The sequence below is a fragment of the Triturus cristatus genome, chromosome 3_2 (assembly GCF_964204655.1).
Source record: "Triturus cristatus chromosome 3_2, aTriCri1.1, whole genome shotgun sequence".
NCBI classification, from domain to species: domain Eukaryota; kingdom Metazoa; phylum Chordata; class Amphibia; order Caudata; family Salamandridae; genus Triturus; species Triturus cristatus.
The window spans coordinates 997,536,966-997,560,033 of NC_140584.1; the positions used below are offsets into that span (position 1 = coordinate 997,536,966).

The 23,068-nt window shown below is 42.8% G+C and overlaps 1 protein-coding gene across 2 annotated transcripts in view; it reads left to right on the forward strand.

Annotated features, from left to right (window-relative positions):
- The window catches only part of STYXL1 (serine/threonine/tyrosine interacting like 1), a 248,182-nt gene that overhangs the window by 118,295 nt on the left and 106,819 nt on the right, over window positions 1-23,068 (forward strand). For both annotated transcript variants that reach the window (XM_085646928.1, XM_085646929.1), the window contains 3 exons: window positions 6,962-7,023; window positions 12,210-12,309; window positions 15,377-15,513. In XM_085646928.1, coding sequence (XP_085503054.1) covers window positions 6,962-7,023; window positions 12,210-12,309; window positions 15,377-15,513 — 299 coding nt within the window. The remainder of the gene's footprint in view (window positions 1-6,961; window positions 7,024-12,209; window positions 12,310-15,376; window positions 15,514-23,068) is intronic.

The following is a 23,068-nucleotide window of genomic DNA, read 5'->3' on the forward strand; positions in this document are numbered from 1 at the left end:
CGGTGCGGACATACGCACCGTACATACGCAGTGTTGGCCTATGTACGGTGCGTACCTCAACATCGCGTATGTACGCACCGTACATATGCAATGTTGGGGTACGCACCGTACATGATGACACGTACGATGTGGTTGATGGTGTGTACGTCGCGTACCGGGCCCCCTTTTTGTCGTGCATCGCAGCGTACTTTGCTTTTCCGGCACTTTTTGGCTCCCGTAAAAAAATAGCTGTGCGGAGTGCTGTAGGTACGAATCGTACTTGCTGGTCCGTAAAACGCTGCCTGACTCCGTGCGGACGTCGCGTACGCGCTGTCCAGGATCAGAATAGTAGGTATTTTTTATCCGTATGGTGTTTTTTACGATTCGTACGGAAATGGTATTTCTGTACGAATCGTACTTGCTGGTTTGTAAGGTGGATTTCCCGGGTACGAGTCGTACGGAGAATACGCTCCGTACGAGCATTCGTACCCGGGTTTTACAGGATCGGAATCGGCACCTAAATGTGAATTATCTGCAGGAGAAGTAAGTGTGTTCTTTAATCAATTATTTACAGCAAATGTTTTGTCACAATAGCCCGTCCTGATTGTGACAACCATCTTTGGCGCAGTTTACCTAGACTGTATATAGTCAGTGTAACATTAAAATAAGTAGAGTATTGAGGATCCACTCTATTTGCTTAAGAATTTGTAGCTTTAGTCAATAGCCTATGCATATATACATTATTATCAATAGGCAACTTCACTAAAGTCAGACATTGTGATATTGAAAACACCATTTAGATTCATATCATGTATATCATCATTATACTTTTCTTTTCCAGATCCAATGAAAAAAATATAGAATTTGTTTTAGGAATCCGGGGCATATTTACATCCGTTGGTGAAGTGAAACTCTGATAAGTAGTTTACTTAACAGTTTCATGGATAAATATACATTCTGTATGATACAAGCAGGCAGGAAATAAGGTTTCAAATCATTTGATTTGCCAGGAATTTGTGCCTCAAATACTTTTTTCTTAAACAGCCTCTTCCCAGTGTAGGTATCCCTATACCAAAAGGACTCAAGGAGTTCTGAGAAATATATATACATCAATATATATTGAACTTGGACAAGACCAAGGTGGTAATCTTTGAGAAGAATGCCTTGTCATAGGTCTCCACCTGGTGTCCCACAGACCTTGGATCCACCCCCATGCCCCCCTTGCAAGCGAGAAACCTCTAAATCATCATAGACAACAAACTGGTTATGCTTGCCCTAGTCAACATAGTGGTCTTGTCCTGCTTCAGCATACTAAGCATGCTGAAGTAAATATTTAAGTGGCTTCCAGACAACACCACCCAAGCCCTCATCACCAGCAGACTAAACTATGGAAACACCCTGAACACCGAGATTACCAACCAGCTCACAAGAAGATTGCAGACCACCCAAAACCTAGCAGTCAGACTAGTCCTCTACCTCCCACATTGTGCCCACATCACCCCACACCTTAGGGAACGCCATTGGCGCCCGAAACACAAGTGCACACACTTTAAACTCCTCACCCACCTGTACAAAGCTCTTCACAACACTGACCCTGCCTACCTGAACAGCCGCATTCACTTCCTCCAACCTTCCAGACAACCCTGCTCTGCCAGTCTCTCACTAGCACACACACCCCACGTATACACAAAAGCAGAGCAGGGAGGGGGGGCAAGCATTCTTGCACCAGGTCCCTAAAGCCTGGAACAAATTCTAACACCTCTATCAGAGCCTCCTGCTATTTTCTTGACTTTTATAAGAAGTTGAAGCCTGGCTTTTCAAGTAAGCCTCTCAGTTCTGGGCTCACATACCTGCTATAGAGCTCCTGGACACCCTCACATGTGATTAGTGCGCTATAACAACACAGACAAAATAACATATGGCTTTGTGCCTGGTAAATGAAATGATTTTTCATTGTCTGACAGTGCTCCAACTGTGTACACATATATTTCATGGTAACTAGTTGATCCAACAACGTAGTAATAATAAACCAAATGATAAAAAACAAATAAATCAAGGTCCAAATAAGATTCTTAATTGTCCAATAAAGCATAAAAATCAACATATTTTACCAGCTGCTCATCAATTGAATATCCCGTGAACTTGCATAAGGACCTGGTCTGACAATGCCATCTAATGACATATGCAAAATACATGGTATTTGCATTACTTACTTAGGAACCAAAATTGTATATGGCACTTTTTCCCAGCGAACGCCATCAGGTAATAGATATACATTAATGATGACAGCATAATCTCTTTTAACTTCATGTGAAGGAATGATGAAGTTACAGCAAAAATCCAAATGTATCACCACAGTGGGCTAATAAACCTGTCAGAGTCCAGCAACAGGTAAGCATTAATTGATAATGACAATTAACTTTAGATGTTGGTTTTTCTGGGAGAGATGGAAGAACAAACATTTGTTTCTTCGGGATTGTACTCGTCTCCTGCCAATAATGTAATTTCTTGCTAAGAGGCAGTATCTGTAGTGAATAAAAATTCATTTAGCGGAAGTGGTGCCGGTGTAGTTACAATGGTATTTGATGTTGTAGTAGGTTCACTTTATGAAGATGGTAATCTAGCTGGAGACTCAGTACGCCCATGAATTAGCCCAATGATTTTAATTTGATGAAGCTCTTATTTGGGTAACCCCAAAATAGGGAGAGGCAATACTGGTCTAATCTAAAGGCACTTTGGCAACAGTGGCAGGTTGCTGAACAGAATCTGTTACATGATACTTCTTTGTGTGGTCAATGAAACCTTCCTTTTATTCTTGGCAAAATGCAGTAGTGGCAGGATTGCAATGTGAGTGCTTTTTATCCCAGGAACTGGCACAGGCCATCTGCAGGATAGTCCAAATGGCTCTTTTTCAAGGATTTGTTCTTGGAGTAGTTCTACAACTTTCGGGCGATGTCTACAGCTGCGTTATCGTCAGTGGTGGAGTAAACTCTCTAAACTCTTTTGTGTGTGAGTTTCTCTCTACATATCTTGGATACTCTGCAAGTGATGGACATGGGCAATGATATTTGAGATGTAGTCAGATGTATCCATCGTTGACTCCCTCTCGGGGACCTCTGAATAGGAAACTTTCATGGGTGGCCTCAACAGCATTTTGTGTACTACCATCTAGTACACCCCTAGAAAAATTATTGCGTGTTCGCTTAGCCTGATATTCTTTATTGTAAGATGACCATCCTGTATCCAATACCCTAGCAGTCAAGGCTTGTTTAAATGTGCCGTTTGCTCATTCAGTGATTCAGGGTGGAAGGGGTGTGAGTATAACCAGCATTGCGTCTGCCTTTGCAGCAAAGGCTGGACTGTTGTCTGATTGAAAGGTATGAACTGCACCCATTGCTACTAAGCACTGAATGTATTTTTTAACCACTGGAGCAGTGGCCATCTTCTGTGACAAATCCCACAGAAATATAGAGCGTGAATTGATCGCAACCAATATATGTTCATACTGATTGACACTTGGCAATTGACCAACATGGTCAAGGTACACCACACTAAAAGGTTTATCAGATTTAGTGAGAGGAGTAGGGACTAGTATTACAGTAGTAGACGGTTTCATTTGGTGCTAAATGATACATTGCTGTACATAGTTTTAGGTAATTATGCCCACCAATATCAACGCTGTGACATTTATACTGTAGCACTGATGGCAGCATTAGCAGACGCTAGCCCTTCATGAGCTGCTTTGAGAAGATCTAATCTAACTGTTTCATTATGAATGTGCCTAGCCCCTATCTATGATATAAAAACAATAGTAACATTGCCTTTGGTGAAATTATAAGAATATTCAGAAGGGAAACCATCAGGCCCTTTTCTCCTTTCCTAGCTGTCTGCATCAATCTTCATTTGAGATTTAGTCACATCAGCAACCTTGTAGGTTTGCACTGCTTTCTTTGCAACGAAGTCTGCCACATAGTTCCCTTTTTGTGAATTCCTTCAATTTTATGGGCCATAGTGTGATTTATGGCTAATCTGTCCTGTAGGGAAGCCACCATTCTCCAAGGCTTTTTAGCTTTCATGACTCTTCCTTTTGAATCATTGAATCTGCTTAAGCACCAATGTGTTTGGGGGCATTGTAACCTTGTACACAGAAAGCTGAATCCTACTATGAGTGTGGAAACCAATGGATTAGCCTTCTGAAGGAGAGAGAGGAGTGCATGATACTCAGCTGTCTTTGTAGTTGACTCACCCAATATTTTGTGTGAATTCATAGGAGCTCGACATTTGCATCTTTCAAAACACTACACAACCACATAATAATTTCGTTTATTGCCAGCCACAGGCTATGCAGAGCTGTCTGTGTAAAACACACTCTTCTACTCATATGTAGGTAGTGTATTTGAAGTTGTTGTGGTATAACCTGTTCGTATTGTAAACATTCTTGAGGTCTGAATGTAGGATCATATTCAAACTTTATAACACTAAAACATAGGAGTACAGCATGTGTATTAGGGATGCTTGCTTTAGTAGCTGCCTCTAAGGTAGTTACAGAGAAAACTATAATAATCTGTTTGCCCGGCCCAGAGAAACGCTCCTCAATATGGGTCTTCTGCACAGCTATGAGGATTTTCTCAATCATTCCTCTGCAATAAAAGAAAAATATAATGGGACAATTTGTCTGTCCCGCATTGTATGTTGTATCTTTATAACCTGAAGTGCTAAGAACAACTCTAATTAGTAGGTTTTTCTTACTGTGCCATGTGTGTAGATATTTTGTTTGTAACAAGTCTGTTTGCAGTCCAATAGAATAGCTGTGTGTGTTCATCCAACGCTTTTCAGAAAAAAGCAGTGTCATTAAGACATACAAGGTATTCATATCCTGAGCATTATGTGACAAGTACGCTCTTCCCAAATTCATGAACCCCAGAAGAGCTTGTAATTATTTAAATGTATGTTGAGGCTGTAAAGTGGGACATTTCTGTAGGAACGCTGCCAACCATTTGCTATCACTGGATAATTCATATGCTAAACTTTCACATTGAGGTATGTATTGTTTGATTTGGGATAATTATCTTATATCTAAGTTGGGCTAAAATGGTCCCTATTTGTCCACCCTATGAAGATATTCATTTAAGTCATTTTCTGTAATGTATTTGTCATCGATGTATGATAACAGTTCAGAATTGTCTTGTATTATTTCCATTATTGTACCTACAGACAATTTAGGGATATTCTTATAGACTGTGGGATCCTTTTATAAGCATATTGAGTACCACTGAATGTAAAGTATGTTAAATATTGTGATTGTGGTGTTATATTTTGGATAAAGAAACCATTTGCGTCCAATTTCGATTTATACTTCTTTCTAAGTTTGTCATCATTCCACTACTGTGATCATTTTGCCCCCCATGTGTACGTGAGTTCTAATTTCTATAATCTAACAATTCTATATGAATTGTCTGGCTTAAGCACGGGAAAAAGGAGTATTCCTGGTTGGGGGACAAAGCACTATCAAATCCTGATACTATAATTATTTCAGGATGTTTGTTATATTGTACTTGTCTCTAACTTTAATGGATATTGAGCCTGTGGTTCACTCTGAAGAGGAATCACACGTGATACAGACTCCCTCTCCCATTCCGTTGGATTTCTATACAATCATATTAGCTTGTTTCAAAGCCCAGTCACACACGCACTTGTCCCTGAGATCCTCGGACACTGAGGAGTAACAAACAAGTATGACCTTCTCTCCTCGAGTGAATCCCCTATGAGGTGGAGGCTAATCATCTTCAGATATATTGAGGTAAAAGGAATCTAATAAATGTGACCAGACGCCAAGTATTCTTCCAATCCTCCCTCCTTGAGTAAACCTTGGCATAAAATTAAGCCTGCCTAATTAAAGGACTATTTTTCCTGAATCCCTGAAATAAATTCTACAGTTATGAGCTAGTCTGAGCTTACTAAATGGTCCATGTCAATTACAGGTAGAATTGCTTCTTTAGCTGTAAAAAACGAGTAATGACAAATTGGTACACAGGAAGCCTACAGAATTGAAACTTGACATTCACCTGCCACCTGCTAAACTATGCTTACCTCAAAATACTGCTCAGTGACTCCAGCATGATCCAATCATTTCTATGTGTTGGTTGCAGGTGACGGGCATCGGAATTCATTTTTGGTGACTGAGGCTTATTTTTCATCATCAAACTTTGACCCAATGCAAGAGAGAGAACGGCAAAAAAAGAGAAAGAAGAGGGAAGAAAACAATATGAAAACAGTGACAAAGTAAAAAAAAAAGTAGGGATAAAATGAACCTGCAAAGATGAAGTAAAATGAAGGAGGCAGATGTGGATTCCCACTGAGCTGGCAACACTAGAACTTAGCAGCTCCTTAGAAAATCTTTGCCCCCCTGCACTTCTTTAACTGCATTAAACTGTGGCATAAAATATGTATTTAGGAGAATGTAAATGTTAACTGAAATCTTTTGGTGGTGTAGACAGAAACCCAGTTATGTAAACAGAGGGACCATTGTTTGTGGGTGATGGTCCTTGCTAAGATGACAAGTGAAAAGAAGAATGGAGCAGTTGCATCTGCCTGCTGTTTAGAGAAGTAGGTACCTGATTGGATCAAGGCCCATAGCTGGGTGTACCATGGAGCTAAACAGTGGATGGAGGCTCCTTTAACTCCTCTCTTTTTATAGAGCATAATTGGTAATAACAAGTCCTCCCAAAACTGCTCAGGCATTTTGTTTGGTGTGAGAAGTAAGTCAGTTATTTCAATACCTAATATGTAAATAGAAGAAATTGGTTAACAATCTCCCAATACACCTACACGTCCACAGTTCTGTACTTCTGTATAGCAATGCTATTTATATTTTGATTTTGTGGCCATATGTGTTTTCTGTTGGACACTATTCCCTTGGTATGTGTTCTTGCAAGGGCATTCTGTATTAAATACTCCAAGTAATGGGTTGACTCTTTTTCAGATGCACGTACGAAGCGTGATTACAACGAGAGCCATGTGATAACAGCTAAATTTGTGAACAAGGTACAGTGCACAATACTTTTTAAAATTATGATTTTATTAAAAGCATTCAATACAGTGAGCCCCCTCAAACAGGGGACGCTACATAAAGAGAGGGGTAAAGAAAGAAAAAGAAAACCAACAATGAGGTCATTGAAAACCAAGCTTGCACCAACTGAAAGGGGGCTTAGCTAAAGTCTTCTGGATTCAGCACATTCCAGTTTATAAGCAATGAGTTGCCTGTCAGTCTCTGCCCTGAGACACCAGCCTGTAAGTGTTACAGATTCTCCAGCAGGTTGTAGGGCCAGATGACAAAAGTGGGATTTAAGTTCTGGTCCCAGTTCCAAATCTGTTTTGTTCTTAGTCATTCTGAACTGTCCTGCTCAGTAAGTAAGTCTGCAGTGGGCTCCAAAAGGCTTCAGGTCGGCTGGCCATCGGGATGGTAGAATAGTATAGTTCCAGTTGGGCATTGCAATACACTATATCTTTCAACCACTTTTGTACCGTAGGCGTTCTATCTCTGCCCCAAACGCAGGCTACCTGACACTTCACTAGCAATAGCGCAAGGGAGACGAAACGTCATAAATAGTTTTGCACGTCATTAGTACAACTGAATAGTGCCATTTTTGGTGATGGTCGCAACAGCACACCAATCATGTCTGAGAGCAGAGTGTCTACCTCGGACCAGTATTCCCCGATACATGTACAGTTCCAGGCCAAGTGCATAAAGTCCGCAGATAGGGCTCTGCAGCAACGGCAGCATGGGCCAGGTCCCCCCACATTTAGCCACACTCGAGAAGACATAGTTGATGCAGCTACTCAAAATGAATAAGGTGTAGCCTGCCGTTTGGGGTCAGCATTCCTATTTGCTCACAACAGTACTTCCATTCCTTGTCAGTGGCAGCTGCTGCCAATAAAAAGTGGTGAGTCAGCGCTGGGGGGAGAGTGGCAAAATAAAATAAAAAGTACTTACCTGCTGCCGCCAGGGTCCAGCTTTTTGCACGAGTGGGTAGATGGTTTCTGCTTCGGTCAGCCCATGGGCCACACTACACAGTCTCCCAGACTCCCCACCCAATCCAGACTCTGCTGTCATGCTATTACCCAGCATGAGAGAAGCGTCGGGATTTGTCTGAGTGGGATGGTTTGACGCTCGCTCAGGGACAGGGAGCCTGTGCCTTTTCTCCACCCGGCAGTGCAACACAGCTGGGTTGGTGAAATGGAGTGCACATGTCAGTTTGGCCATCCTAAGACAGCCGGCGAAACCAACATGTGCACTTGCAGTGCCCAACTCTCCTCCTCCTTGCTTCAGTCCACAGAGGATGGCCCTGCCCTAGATTCGGGCCATTCAGTGGACTCGCCTTAGTCAGTGAAAAATAAGATCATAATAAATCGTTTTATTATCATTTTATTTTTCATCTGCTGGCTCGATGCTCCTCCCCCATAACAGAGGGGCCGCCACTGGTCAGTGGACAGTGTCCGTAAGTCACTCACCTAGTGCATTCTAGCTTTAGATTGCATTAATGGGGCCTCCATTTGCATTGTGTTGTAGAGTGTCATGACTAAATGCCTATTGTATAAACTGGCAATAAGTAGCCCCAGCGATTTACAGGCAGGAGGTTCCTGTGCAAAGAATGGATAGCATACCTTGCATAGAGCTCGCAATCTGAGGTATATTAGCATGTTCATCGCTAGCAGAATTCACTATCTTCTACACGCAGGCCGCCAAGGAACTGACTGATCTGAAAAATGTCCCCGGTTTTGTTTACCCCCAGTCCTGTAGTATGCGGAGTGTCTGCTTTTTTTCAGTATTCTGTATAAGTGGTTCAAGCGTTGGGCTGAAGAGTATATTATGACGTGTGATAGGTGCCAGCAGAGCCTGTCCCAGGCCACACCACACTATTTACTGTATTGATTTTGTTTGCCAGCTTTAGGGGGTTGCCCTACAATTGACTGTAGTGTATTGGGGTGTGCATTGTCATGCTGTAGCGCCACATGTGTCTTGCCTTGCTGGGTGTAACCAATAGTGGTCAGAGCCTGTGCATCAGCATAATACAGCTCAAAGTTGGGGGCCCCTAGTCCGCCCTGTGTGTGCGTGGTAAGGTTAGTACCTCCCAGCTGAGTCTAGGTTGTTTTCCACTCAGCCTAGGGGTATCATGAGGGATTTAAGCACCCTGAAGAATGTTTGCGTTAATATGATAGAAACATTGTAGAATAGATAGAGTTACTTAGGTAAGACAACCATTTTCATTGGGGGCAGGCTCATCAATATGGTGGCACAGTCTTCATTTTGTGCTAGGGCCACACCATAGTTCTTAGAGGCGATTGTTTCTGTGGTTTGGTTAATACAGACTCCAAGATATTTAACTGATATGGTACACAGCAGCGGCTGGTACAGGTAAGCACGGTGGGGGGGGGAGGAGGGGGAGGGGGTGTTGACAGACAACGGAATAGGGAAAATTAAATAAATAAATCCTATTCCGTTGTCTGTCACCATCCTCCCCGCCCCTCCCCACCGCACCTACCTGCACCGGCCACTGCTGGTGGTACAGCATGGGAGGGGGAAATCCAGGGAGCATATTAGGGTGTGTGGGGTAAGGGGGAACACAGTGGATTTGTTCCAGTTGATGGAGATCCCTGAAAACCTCCCGAAGAGACTAAACTCTTGGACTACTGGGCTAAATTTACGGGCCGGCTCATGGAGGTAGAGTGTGATGTTGTACGTATAGAAGGTGATAATCAGAGTCCGCTCTCCAACGTACAGCAGGTCACAGGATGCTTGTAACAGTCTGATCGCCGACGCCAGTGGCTCTGACGCTAATGTGTATAAAATAGGAGAGTGAGCATCCCAGTCGTGAGCCCCAATTAATCTACAGGGGTGAGGGCAAGAGACCATTCAGCCTGATCCTGGCCATGGGCTTGTGACAGAAGTGTGATTCAGAAAACTAGTAGGGAACCCCTTCCTCAATAGAATGGCAATAAGGAAGCCCTCTCTAGAGAGTTGAATGCTTTGATAGCTTCCAAAAAGACCTCCACCGCTTTTAAGTCTGAATTTAGTTGGTGCAATACTGCAACATGACTTTAAAGATTATGCGACGTGGTCCTCCTGGGGATGAAACCCGCTTAGTCCAGTAGGACCAGATCGTAGAGGAGCAGCAATATCCGATTTGCTGGTACGTTTGCAAGTATTGTTACATCCACATAAAAAAAAAGGCAGAGGTTGGTATGAGTCGCACCGTGAATGGGGCTTTCCTGGTTTTAGTAGGGCAATTAGTGTCGCCACTGCAAAGGAGGGGTAAATGGAGCCGGCTGAGAGTGCCTCGTTATAGACTTATAGTAACTTGGGGACGATTATGGGAGTAAAAGCCTTGTATAGCCCTTTGGAGAGGCCATCGCTTCCCAAGGCTTTACATGTGTGGAGTCTCAAGATCACATCTACAATTTCGGCAAGAGTGAGAGGTGTGGCAAGTAATTGGTGTCTAGGCCCCGCCAGCCATGCCAGTGCAATATTATCAACGAATGTTGAATAATTGGTTGAGGCCAGATCTGTATAGAGTGGTGTAGTATTGAACAAACTCCTTCAAGACATCCTCCACCTCATAGATAGTCTCACCAGTGTCCTTTTCGAATTAGAGGACCTCTAGGAGCCCGAACCTGTGTAGGTGCCTAACTCTTGATCAGCCTGGGTGGATGGTTGATCATTTCCCCGAGGCTCTCCAACCTATCCAGGCGCTCTCTCAGCACCTTGCGGATTCCGTGCTGTTAGGCAATACACACGCCGCTTAGGCAGACCATAAAGGCCTTCCAAATAGTGCCAACCCTGTCCACTGAATTGTCATTCAAATTAAAAAAAGTTATGATCTCTGATCTGAGTTCATCCTGGAACACGGCATCAAGTAAGGCCGTGGGATTCACCCTCCATGTGAATGGACGGTGTTTAAGATGGGGCATCTGAAGCACCTACCTAACTGAGGCATGATCCGAGAATGTGCAGAGGAGATGGTCCACCCAGTGCCCCTATGTGCATACATCTTTGGATCCAATCCAGTAGTCCAGCCTCACCCAAGAGCAATGGGCAAAGGACACGTGTTCCCTCTGCAAGGGAGGAGTGTCGAAGGTGCCATATGTCGACTAGACCCTCCGTCCACATTATATCTAAGAGGGTAGTAGCAGCAGCATTGTGTATGTGACTGGCGGCATTTAGGCAATCTAAATGTTTGTTGAGCACCAAATTAAAATCCCCAATCCACAATATAGCCTGGGAACACAAGTGTGCATGCATCCCAGACTTGTGTGAGAAACACAAACTATTCTCCAAAGGCAACCCCCGCTCCGATAGCATTGGCCGTTCACTCCTAGCTGCACTTAGACTTAAGAGTAGATTACCTAGACCGGGTTGTTTAACAAAAGAAAATATGCTTTTTATTGATACAGAAAAGGAACAGACCACGTTTGCAATATGCTTATATCAAAAAAGCTTATGATGTTCTTCGAAATGATCTGCAGAGTTGCTGGAGTAAAGGTCTGAAGTATAATCACTAAAGTGGGAAACTAATACAATATTCTTTCCGAGTCTGCCAGTGAGTCAATTTTTCAATCCTGGATCTAAGTTAATGTACCTAATCTGTCAGTGGTAAATTGAAACTTAGTGTCACAATCTTTCCTGCCACCTACATTACAAGTCATCAACAGTGTGAATGGCATCAGAGAATTGTCCCTTTCTGTGTTCCTTCAGTGCGATCTGATCTTGGAGAAAGTCAAACTGTTATAGACAAAGGAGGATCTTTCAATCGATCACACAGCAGCATTACTCCTCCTTTTTTTCTCTGTTCGCATTTGGGTTGGGCTCAATATAGGGAGTACATAACACCAGCCGCCATGTCCCAACCAAGTCTTAGAGCCCAAGTATCATGTGTGCTTTAGAATATGTGCAAACATTCCACCATCACCTTCCATCACATGTTTTTGATGATTCATAAATGGGACTATCAGTGCAGTGATTCCAGAGATATGTCCCTCCTCTTACTCCCAGGCATTCCACAATACTAAGACACTCTTTATAATCCAAGAAGCTAATAGTCACCTAGCTGCGAATGCACTACAAGTCTGGGATTCCCTATCAAACAATATGTCAATAATGTAAAAGTAATGTTAAGAGTAGAACACTGGAGACAGCTTCCCTTCTGCTGACATCCAAACCTTTGTGTTTCTAGGATGAAAAGGGCGAGTTCCAGTTGCCCAAGGGTGTGGAGCTGGAGTGTATGAAGTACTGTATTGTGTACGACAGCAACACCGTTTCCTTGCTCGATGAAAGTAAGTTTGTTCATCACCGAGGTTTCGAAAGGTCTTTTCAACATCGGTTTTCTGAGTTGGTCAGTTTGATGATCATGAGGTCCCACTGGTGATCCAGAAGTCCAAGTTCATTTCTTTTCCCCGACTCTTATGCAAATAATGAATGGGAAGACTACAAATGTGTAAACGAAATGATAAATGAAAGCATGCTAAAGGCCAAGGGATTAATGCTGTGTCATCCTTTACTGCAAAGCATGAAAGCAAAAGGGAGCTGGTAAAGAGTGTGTCTGAAGTATCTTGATGTGCTGCCAGGATTATGAAAGTTTCTGTTTATATATCAAAAGAATCTTATTAGCCTCAAGCCATTTTTTTGAGAAAGAGGAGCAGACGACATATGCACACCTTAGAAATACATTGTAGGCCTCATGGTAGTGGTCCCTTTTGCGGTGTGGCCTATACTGATTTGCAGATGGGGCGTGCTGTGTGTATTGGAACAGTAAGCAAAATAAGCAATAGACTAGAATTCGTCCCAGGGTATTAGCCATTGGCTAAGTTTAATTCAGTAATTGCACCCGGATATTTTCAATGTGGAACTGTAAATAGGTTGTGTAGGCTGATATAGGGGTTCTGACTAAATTGTGCCTAGTGCCGGTCTCTAGCTGGACCACACTGATAAAGCCAAACAAGGCTGAAACAAGTTAGGGGTTTCTTATGTTCACACACATAGCATGTGTACAAAACTGATTTGCATGTGGTATCCCTATCTTTAGTGGCACAGTGAGTAAAAAGAAAGAAAACTCTGGAAAGTGCCAGAGATTAACTCTCAGTGAGTCATCCTAAGTGGGTCAGGTGTGCCAACATGATGAAGCAAAATGAAGCTGAAACATCTGTGAGGTTGTTTGGGCTTCAGTTCCCAATCAGAAGGGACCCTTTTTGGATGAGACTTGGACGACCCTTTTTGGATGAGACTTGGACCGATTTTCATATGGTTTGACCTTGTCTCTAGTGACACAGAGACTAAGAAAAAGAATGGACTGGAATCCTACTAAAGGTAATTACCATGCATTCCAGCTACAACTTTCTGTTTTCTCATTCCTCCCTAAAGAGTCTTTCCTTGGGAAACGTCAGTAGTCATGTGCAAGATGTGGCTATCGATGCCCCAAAACACTTTAGCAACAACAAGTAGAAAACTATAGCTCAGCACAAGAGGCGAGAAAAGATCTTTTTATGGTTTATGGGGTGACAGTTTGAGAAGGCGAGGAAATCTCTTTTTTATAGTGAGAAAGTAAGTTCACTTGCATACATGTTCTAATGTTAGCTTATGTACTATTAAAATGCAAATCCACATATGTTCCCCAACGCATGCTGCTATATTTTATTATTCAATTGCTATTTCGTTTTTGTGCCTGTTTTAGGACCACAAAAACCTTAGTATTATTGCACATTTACATGATTTTAAGTGAGTTTCCATTTTGTGATCCTGTGCTGTACACTGCACATTTCAGCTAAACCGCTCTAGTAGGAGCAGCCTTGTTCTGGAGTTGGCTCACCAAAGCAAAGATTTTAGAAAGTAGTTGAATTTTAGGAGTGCATGCTCCAACTGATTGGAGACGAAGTTCTGATTAGGCAGTTGCCTTCCTTATTTCTGAAAGCTTGTTGGCTATTTTTGCAGTAAACGCATGTCAGACTGCTATGCGTTATTCCAAGTGTTTGTTTTCTTTTACAGTTGTTTATAAGGTAAGAGTTTGGGTGTTCAGGAACTCAGTGGACAGTACTCTGGATCTTAAATGGGACCCTGAAAGGATTAGGAAGTAGGGTAATGAGTTGCCATTTATTCGTCCTCAGTCAGTGGGGATGACTCGTCTTACAAAGGCAGCTGTCTCTAAAGAGACTAGAGTTGTGGATCTGCAAGCAAGGAGCTGAGGTAAACTATCTTGTTTGCAATAAGAGTCCAAACCAGGATCTCCAGGCTTGGTGTCCAGGAGGGACTTGATGCATCTCAGAGAGTTAGGCATGCCAACCTCAGGATGGACAGTAGGGGTAACAAGTGCTGAAATGGACAAAGTCCATTTACAGAAGCCATTATAATGCAAGTAGGGGATTTAGAAAGTGATTAGCAAGCATTCTTGGCTACAAGGTAGGGTGTTTCTTGAAAGTGCTGATTTAGCAGAGATTTCCTCCCCAGCCCTTGCTTGCCTGTTATGGTTCCAGGGGCCGTCTTCAGGGGCCTATGAGTACAGAGTTGTGTGGTGAAGAGGCTACTTGTCCGCAGGACCTAAATGAAGAACAGCCCACAGTGCATACGATCTCATATTGTATTCCTATATGTTATTAACAAGTTCTTATATGTTGTTGTGAACAGGCAAAAATAAGAATGAATGCTTGTAGAAAATGAAATCTTTTTTTTTTTAACTTCTCCAGTTCTCTGACAATGGCATAGTAGATTGGCAAGGATATTTGTAGTTGGATTTATATCCATTCACAACGCACTATTCAAAGTGCTCCGTTCATGGCGAGGCCTCACCGGCCAAAGCAGTGGTGGCTCCTCCGCAATGGTGGAGGAGCGTTGCCCCACTGCCTAGCTCAGAGCCAGCAAATGTAAAATAAAACAATGTTCTTCCATCATTTTATTTTGCATTTTGTCGGCTCTGAGCCAGAGGTGGTGAGAGGGGCGGAGCTTAGGCATGGGAGGAGGAGTGCTACCTGCACTCTACTCCCTAAGTACGCATATGTATTTTGGGCGGCTGTCTCAGGCCCCACAGACTCCCTGGTCTGAGCAGGACGTCTTTCCTTCCTGCTCAGACCAATCCCTGCGCTGTTCTGCAGTGCGGGGATTGGACAGGAAGTATGTCCCAAGGGCTGCTGGGATAAGGAGGCAGCAAGAGAAGAGAAGAGAAGAGGCGGTGCAAGGAGACACAACTCTGGAGGAGGCCGGTGGCAAAAGGTAAGTTTTCTTTTTTTAAATTTAAATAATTTATTTCTCCTCCCCCCATGCGACCCCACCACCCTCTGTTTGTGGCGGTCGCTTCTGGGCCAAAGGTTTTTAATTGTCGGTACAAATTGTGAAATGTTTTTGTGTTTCCTCCAGCGGTACCGGCCATCCAGTGCGCCCAGGTCCTGGAGGAAGTCAGTCGCCTCCCAGTCCGCATTCTAATGGGAGGATATGAGAGGTTCTCCGCCTTGTATCACTTTTTCAGGACACAGAAGGTTCTATGGATGCCAAGGGTGAGTCTACGACAAGAAAGAGCAACCCCACCCACTGATTTAAAATATCCTTTGGCACATAATATTGCTTGCAATAGCTTAGTTATACAATGCTCAATGTCATAATTTTGTCATTTCTATGTACTGTAAATAATAGGTGCCTATATTTTCCATATTAATGTTACTTGGTGTATGAATCTCAGAAAGATGAAAGGATAATTTGGCTTAATTAAAAACCAAAGAGCGCATTGGTATATATTAATCTTCAGAAATTGTATCCGTTTGACAATCTGCCAGAAATAAAGAGCATAATGTGCTAAGTAAGAGTCGTTTCACAAAAGGTGGGCGCAAACAGCAAGCTAAAGATTTGCAACTGGGCTCTGATTTTGTGACATGACCTATAGACTGATAGGTATCCTTGCCAAATCACTATTTCAGCACCAGGATACCCTCCCGGGTGATATCACGCTTTACAACTACACATAACATAACTATTCGCAAGCTGTCACAGAACAATCTGCCTAATTAATATTAATTATGCAAGTTGCAATTTGCAACCTCCTGTAATTGACTAGTTTTATAGGGCTGGGGGCCTGCAAGGGAGAGCAACTCCCAACCCTGTGTTTGCATTTCCAAATGGAACATTTATAGAACCAGCGTGTAGTGGCTTGTTCTGCCTCGCGCTGCTAGAGCGCGAGGCGTACATTCAGCGTCTCGCGCTGCCCGCGATGACGCGGTGTTGAATGACAGTTAACGACAGTTGGTGACAACGTTTATTGTGAGCCACAGGCAAGCCGCCGGCCCGTGGGAGTTCGTGGAATAAAGTCTTGCTGTTTTACACCCTTGACTCCGTTTGATCACTACAAGACTAAGTGGCGACGAGTACGACTCCCACAGAACCCACAGGAGAATCTGGTTAATGGTACCTTATGTGTCGGACGCCCTGCGCACCCCTCACGTGACGGTCGGTGTTGGTCCACTGCCTCAGCCTTGCACGGAGATGTGACCGTCTGTTTCCTGATTTCTCCGGGTGATTGATTCGAATAGCCTGAGGTGAGGAAACGTATGACGACAGGCGTTTGGTGCGCAGACTCCGCTGCTTCTGCCTTCTGACACTTTATCTTCCCCGCCCAGCTCTTAAAGCGGCAGCCTCCTTTATGTCACTTTCAGTGCTGCGCAAAGTTTATCATCGTATTGTGCAGGAAAAGTGGACTGGTGTGTTCTGGGCAGTATCAACAAGTGGGAAGAAAATACGCATTAAGGCAAAAAAAAGGGTTACTCACTCTGCATTTGGCAAATAGGACATGACGTGGGCATGATCTTAAGAGATAAAAGGGTTAAACACATAAATCCTCTCGCAGTCTCCCTTGTTGGAATTATAGAGGCTGTTTCATACGTTGTGGCTCATCTAGAACACTGGCTTTGATGCAATTTCGTACACTCTGAGGATTGCCACTATTAACCACTTATAAGTAGGAATAATAAATATATATATTTCCTCATTCGCATTTTTGAAGAAAATTTTACATGATGCAGTCTATTCTTCCTCCACCTCCTTTCCTAGACACACCTGGCGAACCTCCGGTGCCTTGGAGGAAGTGGTTCGACGCGTTTGAAAATTACCTGGGTGCAATAGGAGCACATAGGTTCAGGGCAGAAAGGAAAAAGTTTTTACTACTCCATTCTCTGGGGTTTGAAGGGAGAGAAACCCTTAAACATTTACCTGATGTAGTGGGGGAAGAAGACGAAGAAACGGATGAATACAAAGACACAGTGAAGAAATTAAAAGCCAGATTTGATAAGCAACCCAGTGTGGTGGTGTCTAGGCACAAATTTTTTAAAAGAGTGCAGAAAACCGAGGAAGATGTAGACACATACATTACTGCTTTGAGGAAGTTGGTGGCAGAATGTGATTTTGAAAATTTCAGTGAACAATTGATTCGTGACCAGTTCATAGGAAAATGTCTGGACAAAACCATAAGACAAAAGCTTTTATCTTTGGAAAATCCCTCCCTGGATGAATCTATTCGCATAGCGAAAAGTATTGAAACGTCACAATCTTCCATAAAGGAACTGGAAAGTAAAAGTGTTGAAGTTGTTACCCCTGTCCGTTTTAAAAAGTATGAGAAAAAAAAAGATTATCAGCCAAATAATTTTTTCAAAAGGACTGATATCTGTTACAGATGTGGATATCCCTCCCATGTGAAAAGTGGTAGACCGTGTCCTGCGAGAAATGCAACCTGTCGCAAATGTGGGAAATTGGGACATTTTGACAAAGTATGCCAAAGCCAAAAATATAAGAAAGAACAGGTAGCATGTGCCATGGATGCAAGTGGTAGTGACAGTGACGACACCCTTTGTGAACTTAAGGACATGGTTGTGGTTGTCAGTGAAGGGAACATAAGAAGTGGCAACCCTGATGACTGTATAGATCCCTATGCCATCATTGGAGTAGGTGAAGAAAGTTTGAGACTGCTTGTAGGCTCTGGTGCAAGGATCACAATGATCAGTGAATCTTTGTTCAGGAAAAAATGGGGTAACAGACCTCTGCAACCGCCTGACCGTGAGCCTGTATCCTATGAAGGGAGAAGTATAGAACTGATGGGGTACTTTGAGGACATCTTGATTTTCAAGAACAGACACATTTATGGAAAAGTATACGTCGCTGTCAATGGATTAGACATATTAGGATGGTTCCACCAAGGTTTGTTCAGTATGATGCTGTGCCCTGGAGCAAAGGAACAGATTCTGGTTGTTCGAGACCAAACACAGGTTGAGGAACTACTCAATAAATATCCCAGAGTGTTTTCAGGCGAATTGGGGAAAATCAAAGGATTCAAACACAAGATCAAGATAAAGAGTGATGCGGAACCGGTAAAACACAAAATAAGGAGTATCCCTTTCAGCATCAGAGAAGACTTGGAGAAAGAACTTTTGTCCATGCAAAAAAGAGGGGTTATTGAACCCATAGAGTCGTCTGATTGGTCTTCAGCATTGGTCGTGGCAAGGAAGAAAAATAATGATCTCAGAATCTGCATTGATTTGCGCAATCTAAACAAGGTCATCTGGGTGGATTCGCATCCTCTACCGAACATATCTGAAATGCTGGGTGTAGTCGAAGGTGCCAAGGTCTTCACCAAACTAGATCTGGCCTCGGCATATCACCAAATTGAACTGGACAAGGGTTCACGCCATTTCACTGCGTTCAACTCCCCTGCAGGTTTGTTCCAATTTTGTCGAATGCCTTTCGGTTTGGCCTCAGCAGCCTCTGTCTTTCAGAGAGTTATGGTCAATTTACTGAAGGGAATAAAGAACGTGGCCATATTCCAGGATGACATTCTGCTGTTCGCAAAAGACCAACAAGAACACGACATTGTACTGAACAAGATCCTGTCTATATTCCAGGAACATGGGGTGGTCCTAAAAAGGGACAAGTGTGAATTCTCTAAAGACAAGATGGATTATCTGGGTCACACGATATCAAGTGAAGGAGTCACGCCCAAACCGAGTTTGGTTCAAGCCATTGTTGATGCCTCCGCCCCCAAAGACAAAGCAGGAGTCAAATCACTGTTAGGTCTCACAGAATTTTATGCCCGCTTTATTCAAGACTATGCTACAAAGATTCGTCCCATTTCCAAGCTGCTCCAAGACCGAAGTGAATTTGTGTGGGATGATGAATGCAAAGCTGCCTTCGATTGGATCAAGGAACAACTTAGCACGGTCAAGGCCTTGAAGCCATTCGTACAAGGTGTCCAGTGTACATTGACTGTTGATGCTAGCAGTTATGGACTGGGCGCTGTTTTGACACAGATTGTTGACAAAAAGGAACACACTGTAGGGTTTGCATCCAGAGTACTAAGAGAAGCAGAGACTCACTATTCGGTCATTGAGAAGGAGCTTCTAGCGTGTTGGTGGGGCATTGAAAAATTTAAAAATTATTTGTGGGGACAAAAATTTATTCTTCAAACGGACCACAAACCATTAGTTGCGATTTTGGGGTGCACCAACAGCCGCGGGGCCACTCCCCGCATCGCACGCCTAGCTTCCAAACTCTTACAATACAACTTTGATATTGTACATATTGCTGGGGGAAAAAATGTAAGAGCGGATGCACTGTCACGTTTACCTGCTAATACCAGTCAGGACATACAAGGCATTGATGAATGTTGTTTTGATGATAAGGAGGATTATATTATAGCAAGTGTTGAACTTAGTAACGTTTGTACTATTGATCAGCAAAAATGGAGGGAGGCGGTGGCTGGGGATGAAGTTTAAAAAAACCTGATGAAATTTATTTCCCAAGGGTGGCCCAGGGAAAGGAATGTGGATGTTAAGTTACAACCCTATGTCAAGGTGTGTGATGAACTTTCGATTGAGGATGGTCTAGTTTTCAGGTTAGAAAAACTTGTTCCACCGGTGGACATCAGATCCACTCTTCTCACCAAAGCTCATGAGGGGCACCTAGGTGCCACATTAACCAAGCGTAGAGTAAGAGAGTACTTTTGGTGGCCCAAAATGGATAGAGATATTGAGGAAATGGTGCAAGAGTGCACTGTTTGTTCGTCAAGTGACAAAAGTCTTCACACTAGTAGCCCCCCTCTTACTCCTATTCCCCTCCCGGTTGGACCGTGGGAAAAACTTGGCATAGATGTTCTAGGACCCTTTCACAGCCTTCCCCAACAGTGCAGATTTGCCATTGTCATGGTGGACTATTACACAAAGTGGCCTGAGGCCAAGTTTGTCTCTAAGGTCGATTCCCAAGAAATCATCGACTTCTTAAGGGAAACATTTATGAGAGAAGGGTTTCCCCAAACTTTAATCTCAGACAACGGGGTACAATTTGTATCATCTGAAGTACAAGAGTTTCTTAGAGAATCTGCCATCACTCATCACCGAAGTTCTCTCTATCATCCTCAAACCAACGGCTTGGTAGAGAGACTTAATAGAGTCATAGGTCATTGTGTCAAGTGGGCTCTCGCCCACCACAAAGCTGTTCCCCAAAGTGTCAGGACAATGTTGTGGTTTTATAGAACCACTCCTCATTCTTCCACTGGGGTGTCCCCCTTTGAACTACTGAGAGGTAGGAAACCATGTACCGAGTTTAGACCGGCTTGGATGTCTAAATGGAATAAATCCAATTCTACTCCCCAAGAAATGGATGAGAAAGTGAGGTCCAAGTCTGCGGAGGTCCAGGTCAAACAAAAAGAGTACTTTGATGAAAGGAAGCGTGTTAAGGTCAGAGAATTTGCTGTGGGAGACAGGATCAGAATTAAGAAACCAGGCTTTGTAAGAAAAGGAGAAGCTAATTATGGGGAAATTGTGGTGGTGGATAAAGTGTGTGGTAATGCGGTTCGAGTCAATGGAAAAGACTGGTGGAATAGTAACAAGGTGGCGAAAGTTAAAAATGTGCTCAATGACATCAAGGTTCCCATGTTGAGAAGTGAGACCTCTCATAGGATCTCTCAAGGTAAACTTGATGTCCTGAACTCTTCTCCCAGCCACGCCGCTGTCAGGAGGAGTACCAGAACAGTTAATATTCCTGTTAGGTACCGTCAATGACTTTCTGTGTTTCTCTTTACCACTGTTGTGTTCCTCCTGCACTTTTTGGTCTTTCTTTCTCTCTCACTCTCTCTCTTTCTCTCTCTCTCTCTCTCTCTCTCTCTCTCTCTCTCTCTCTCTCTCTCTCTTTCTCTCTCTCGTGGGCTTTTCTTTCTTTCTTTCTTTCTTCCCTGTCTCTTGCCCTCCCCTTCGCTGCTTTCTCTATTTCTCTGTTTTCCAAGAAAAGGAGATATGTAGTGGCTTGTTCTGCCTCGCGCTGCTAGAGCGCGAGGCGTACATTCAGTATCTCGCGCTGCCCGCGATGACGCGGTGTTGAATGACAGTTAACGACAGTTGGTGACAACGTTTATTGTGAGCCACAGGCAAGCCGCCGGCCCGTGGGAGTTCGTGGAATAAAGTCTTGCTGTTTTACACCCTTGACTCCGTTTGATCACTACACAGTGCTGCTTTAAAAAATAATTATAAAGTTTTCTGTTTGGGAAACATCATGGCAGCAGGCTGTGGTCTCTCTCCAATTTTGCCTGACTTACCATTAGTCTTGGTAGATACATAAGTGTTTCCATCTAGGATGAAAAGAAGTTTTGAACCCTTTTTTGTATGAGATGATGCAATCTCTTTAAATAAATCAAAAGGTGGGCCTGAAATACAGCTTTGTTCTACCAACAAATTAACAATAAACCTTAGGCTTTGATCATAAAATATTGCAGCCAAAGGTGCCCTGTATTGTATGGCTATGGGGAACACTGGGCCCTATAATCATCTCGGTGTTATATTCACGAAAACACACAAATTGTTTATGCATCTTGATTATCTAATGGGATAGACAAAGATATGTATGGTGGGCCTCCAAACATATACTAGCCCATATGGATGCCATTCTGTGGTTCAGATTAGGGATTATGCTTAGAAGATCATACCCATGGTGACCTTTCTAGTCCACGAGGAGGCATAATTTTAATTGTTTCGAAGCTTATCAAAGCGTATTGAGAACTGAGACCCTTAAATATCCTAGCTGTTCCATGCCTTTTGAAGTGTATTGTACAAAGCAAGTAGTATAACTTCGATGCTCAAAGACTTTTTCAGAAATGTTTGTTAAGTTAGGTAGGGCCTTGTAGTCAGTTTGTGAAATTTGATCAAAAAACGGGTTACAAGTGATTAGTGTCCCACTTTCTTTAACTCTGAAGATTTTGGGCACATGTTATGTTTGCCTTATTTGAAGCCGACAGTGGTCGACGTATGTTTTCTGAAGGACTGGGACTACATCTTCATATTCGTAACCGGCAACGTTCTTACGGGAATTGTACTCAAAATCTCACTTGAAAGCACTTGGAGCAGAATATCAAGAGGAACATTGTGTTATTTTCCGGTATGGACAGCTATCCATGAAGCTAGCTTCAGGAGCATAGAACAGCATAAGGGAGACTATGAACAGTAATAGTCCTTGAAATATAGTAAAACTGAAGTATGTATGTTCTTTATGTGCCCCAAAAAGCTTTAGAATTACAGAAAAAGTAAATGATCTTTATAAAACATAGCACAAGAAGAGTTACAATGAGTTAGCTTTGTTAAACAGTCTTGTTGAAAGTGACATTTAGAAGTCTTTGTTCATTTCTTTATAGGAACAATGGAATTGAAAATAGCGCTATTCATTTTCTTTGAGTTGTGCATATTACTGTATTGGTTTTACTTAAATGTTGGAAAGGTATCTCTCAAATGACATTTATTTTAGATAATTAGAGAGGTCTACATTTTAGCAGACTTTAAAAAAAAGTTATTTCGTATTTTGTAAATTCATGTATTAAAGTATAATGTTTGAAAAAGGAAAATCATGCACAATAATGTTTAGATGTGTTTTATGAACTGAAAAATCACACTGACTTCAGCTTCCTAATGCCAGCGCTAACTTCTTTATATGTGTTTTATTAGGTTTTAGTAAGCAGAGCAATATAAACACCTCAGAACATTGAGACACAACTCAGGGCAAGGTGTCATACATTATTCACCATGTGTAGTGCCA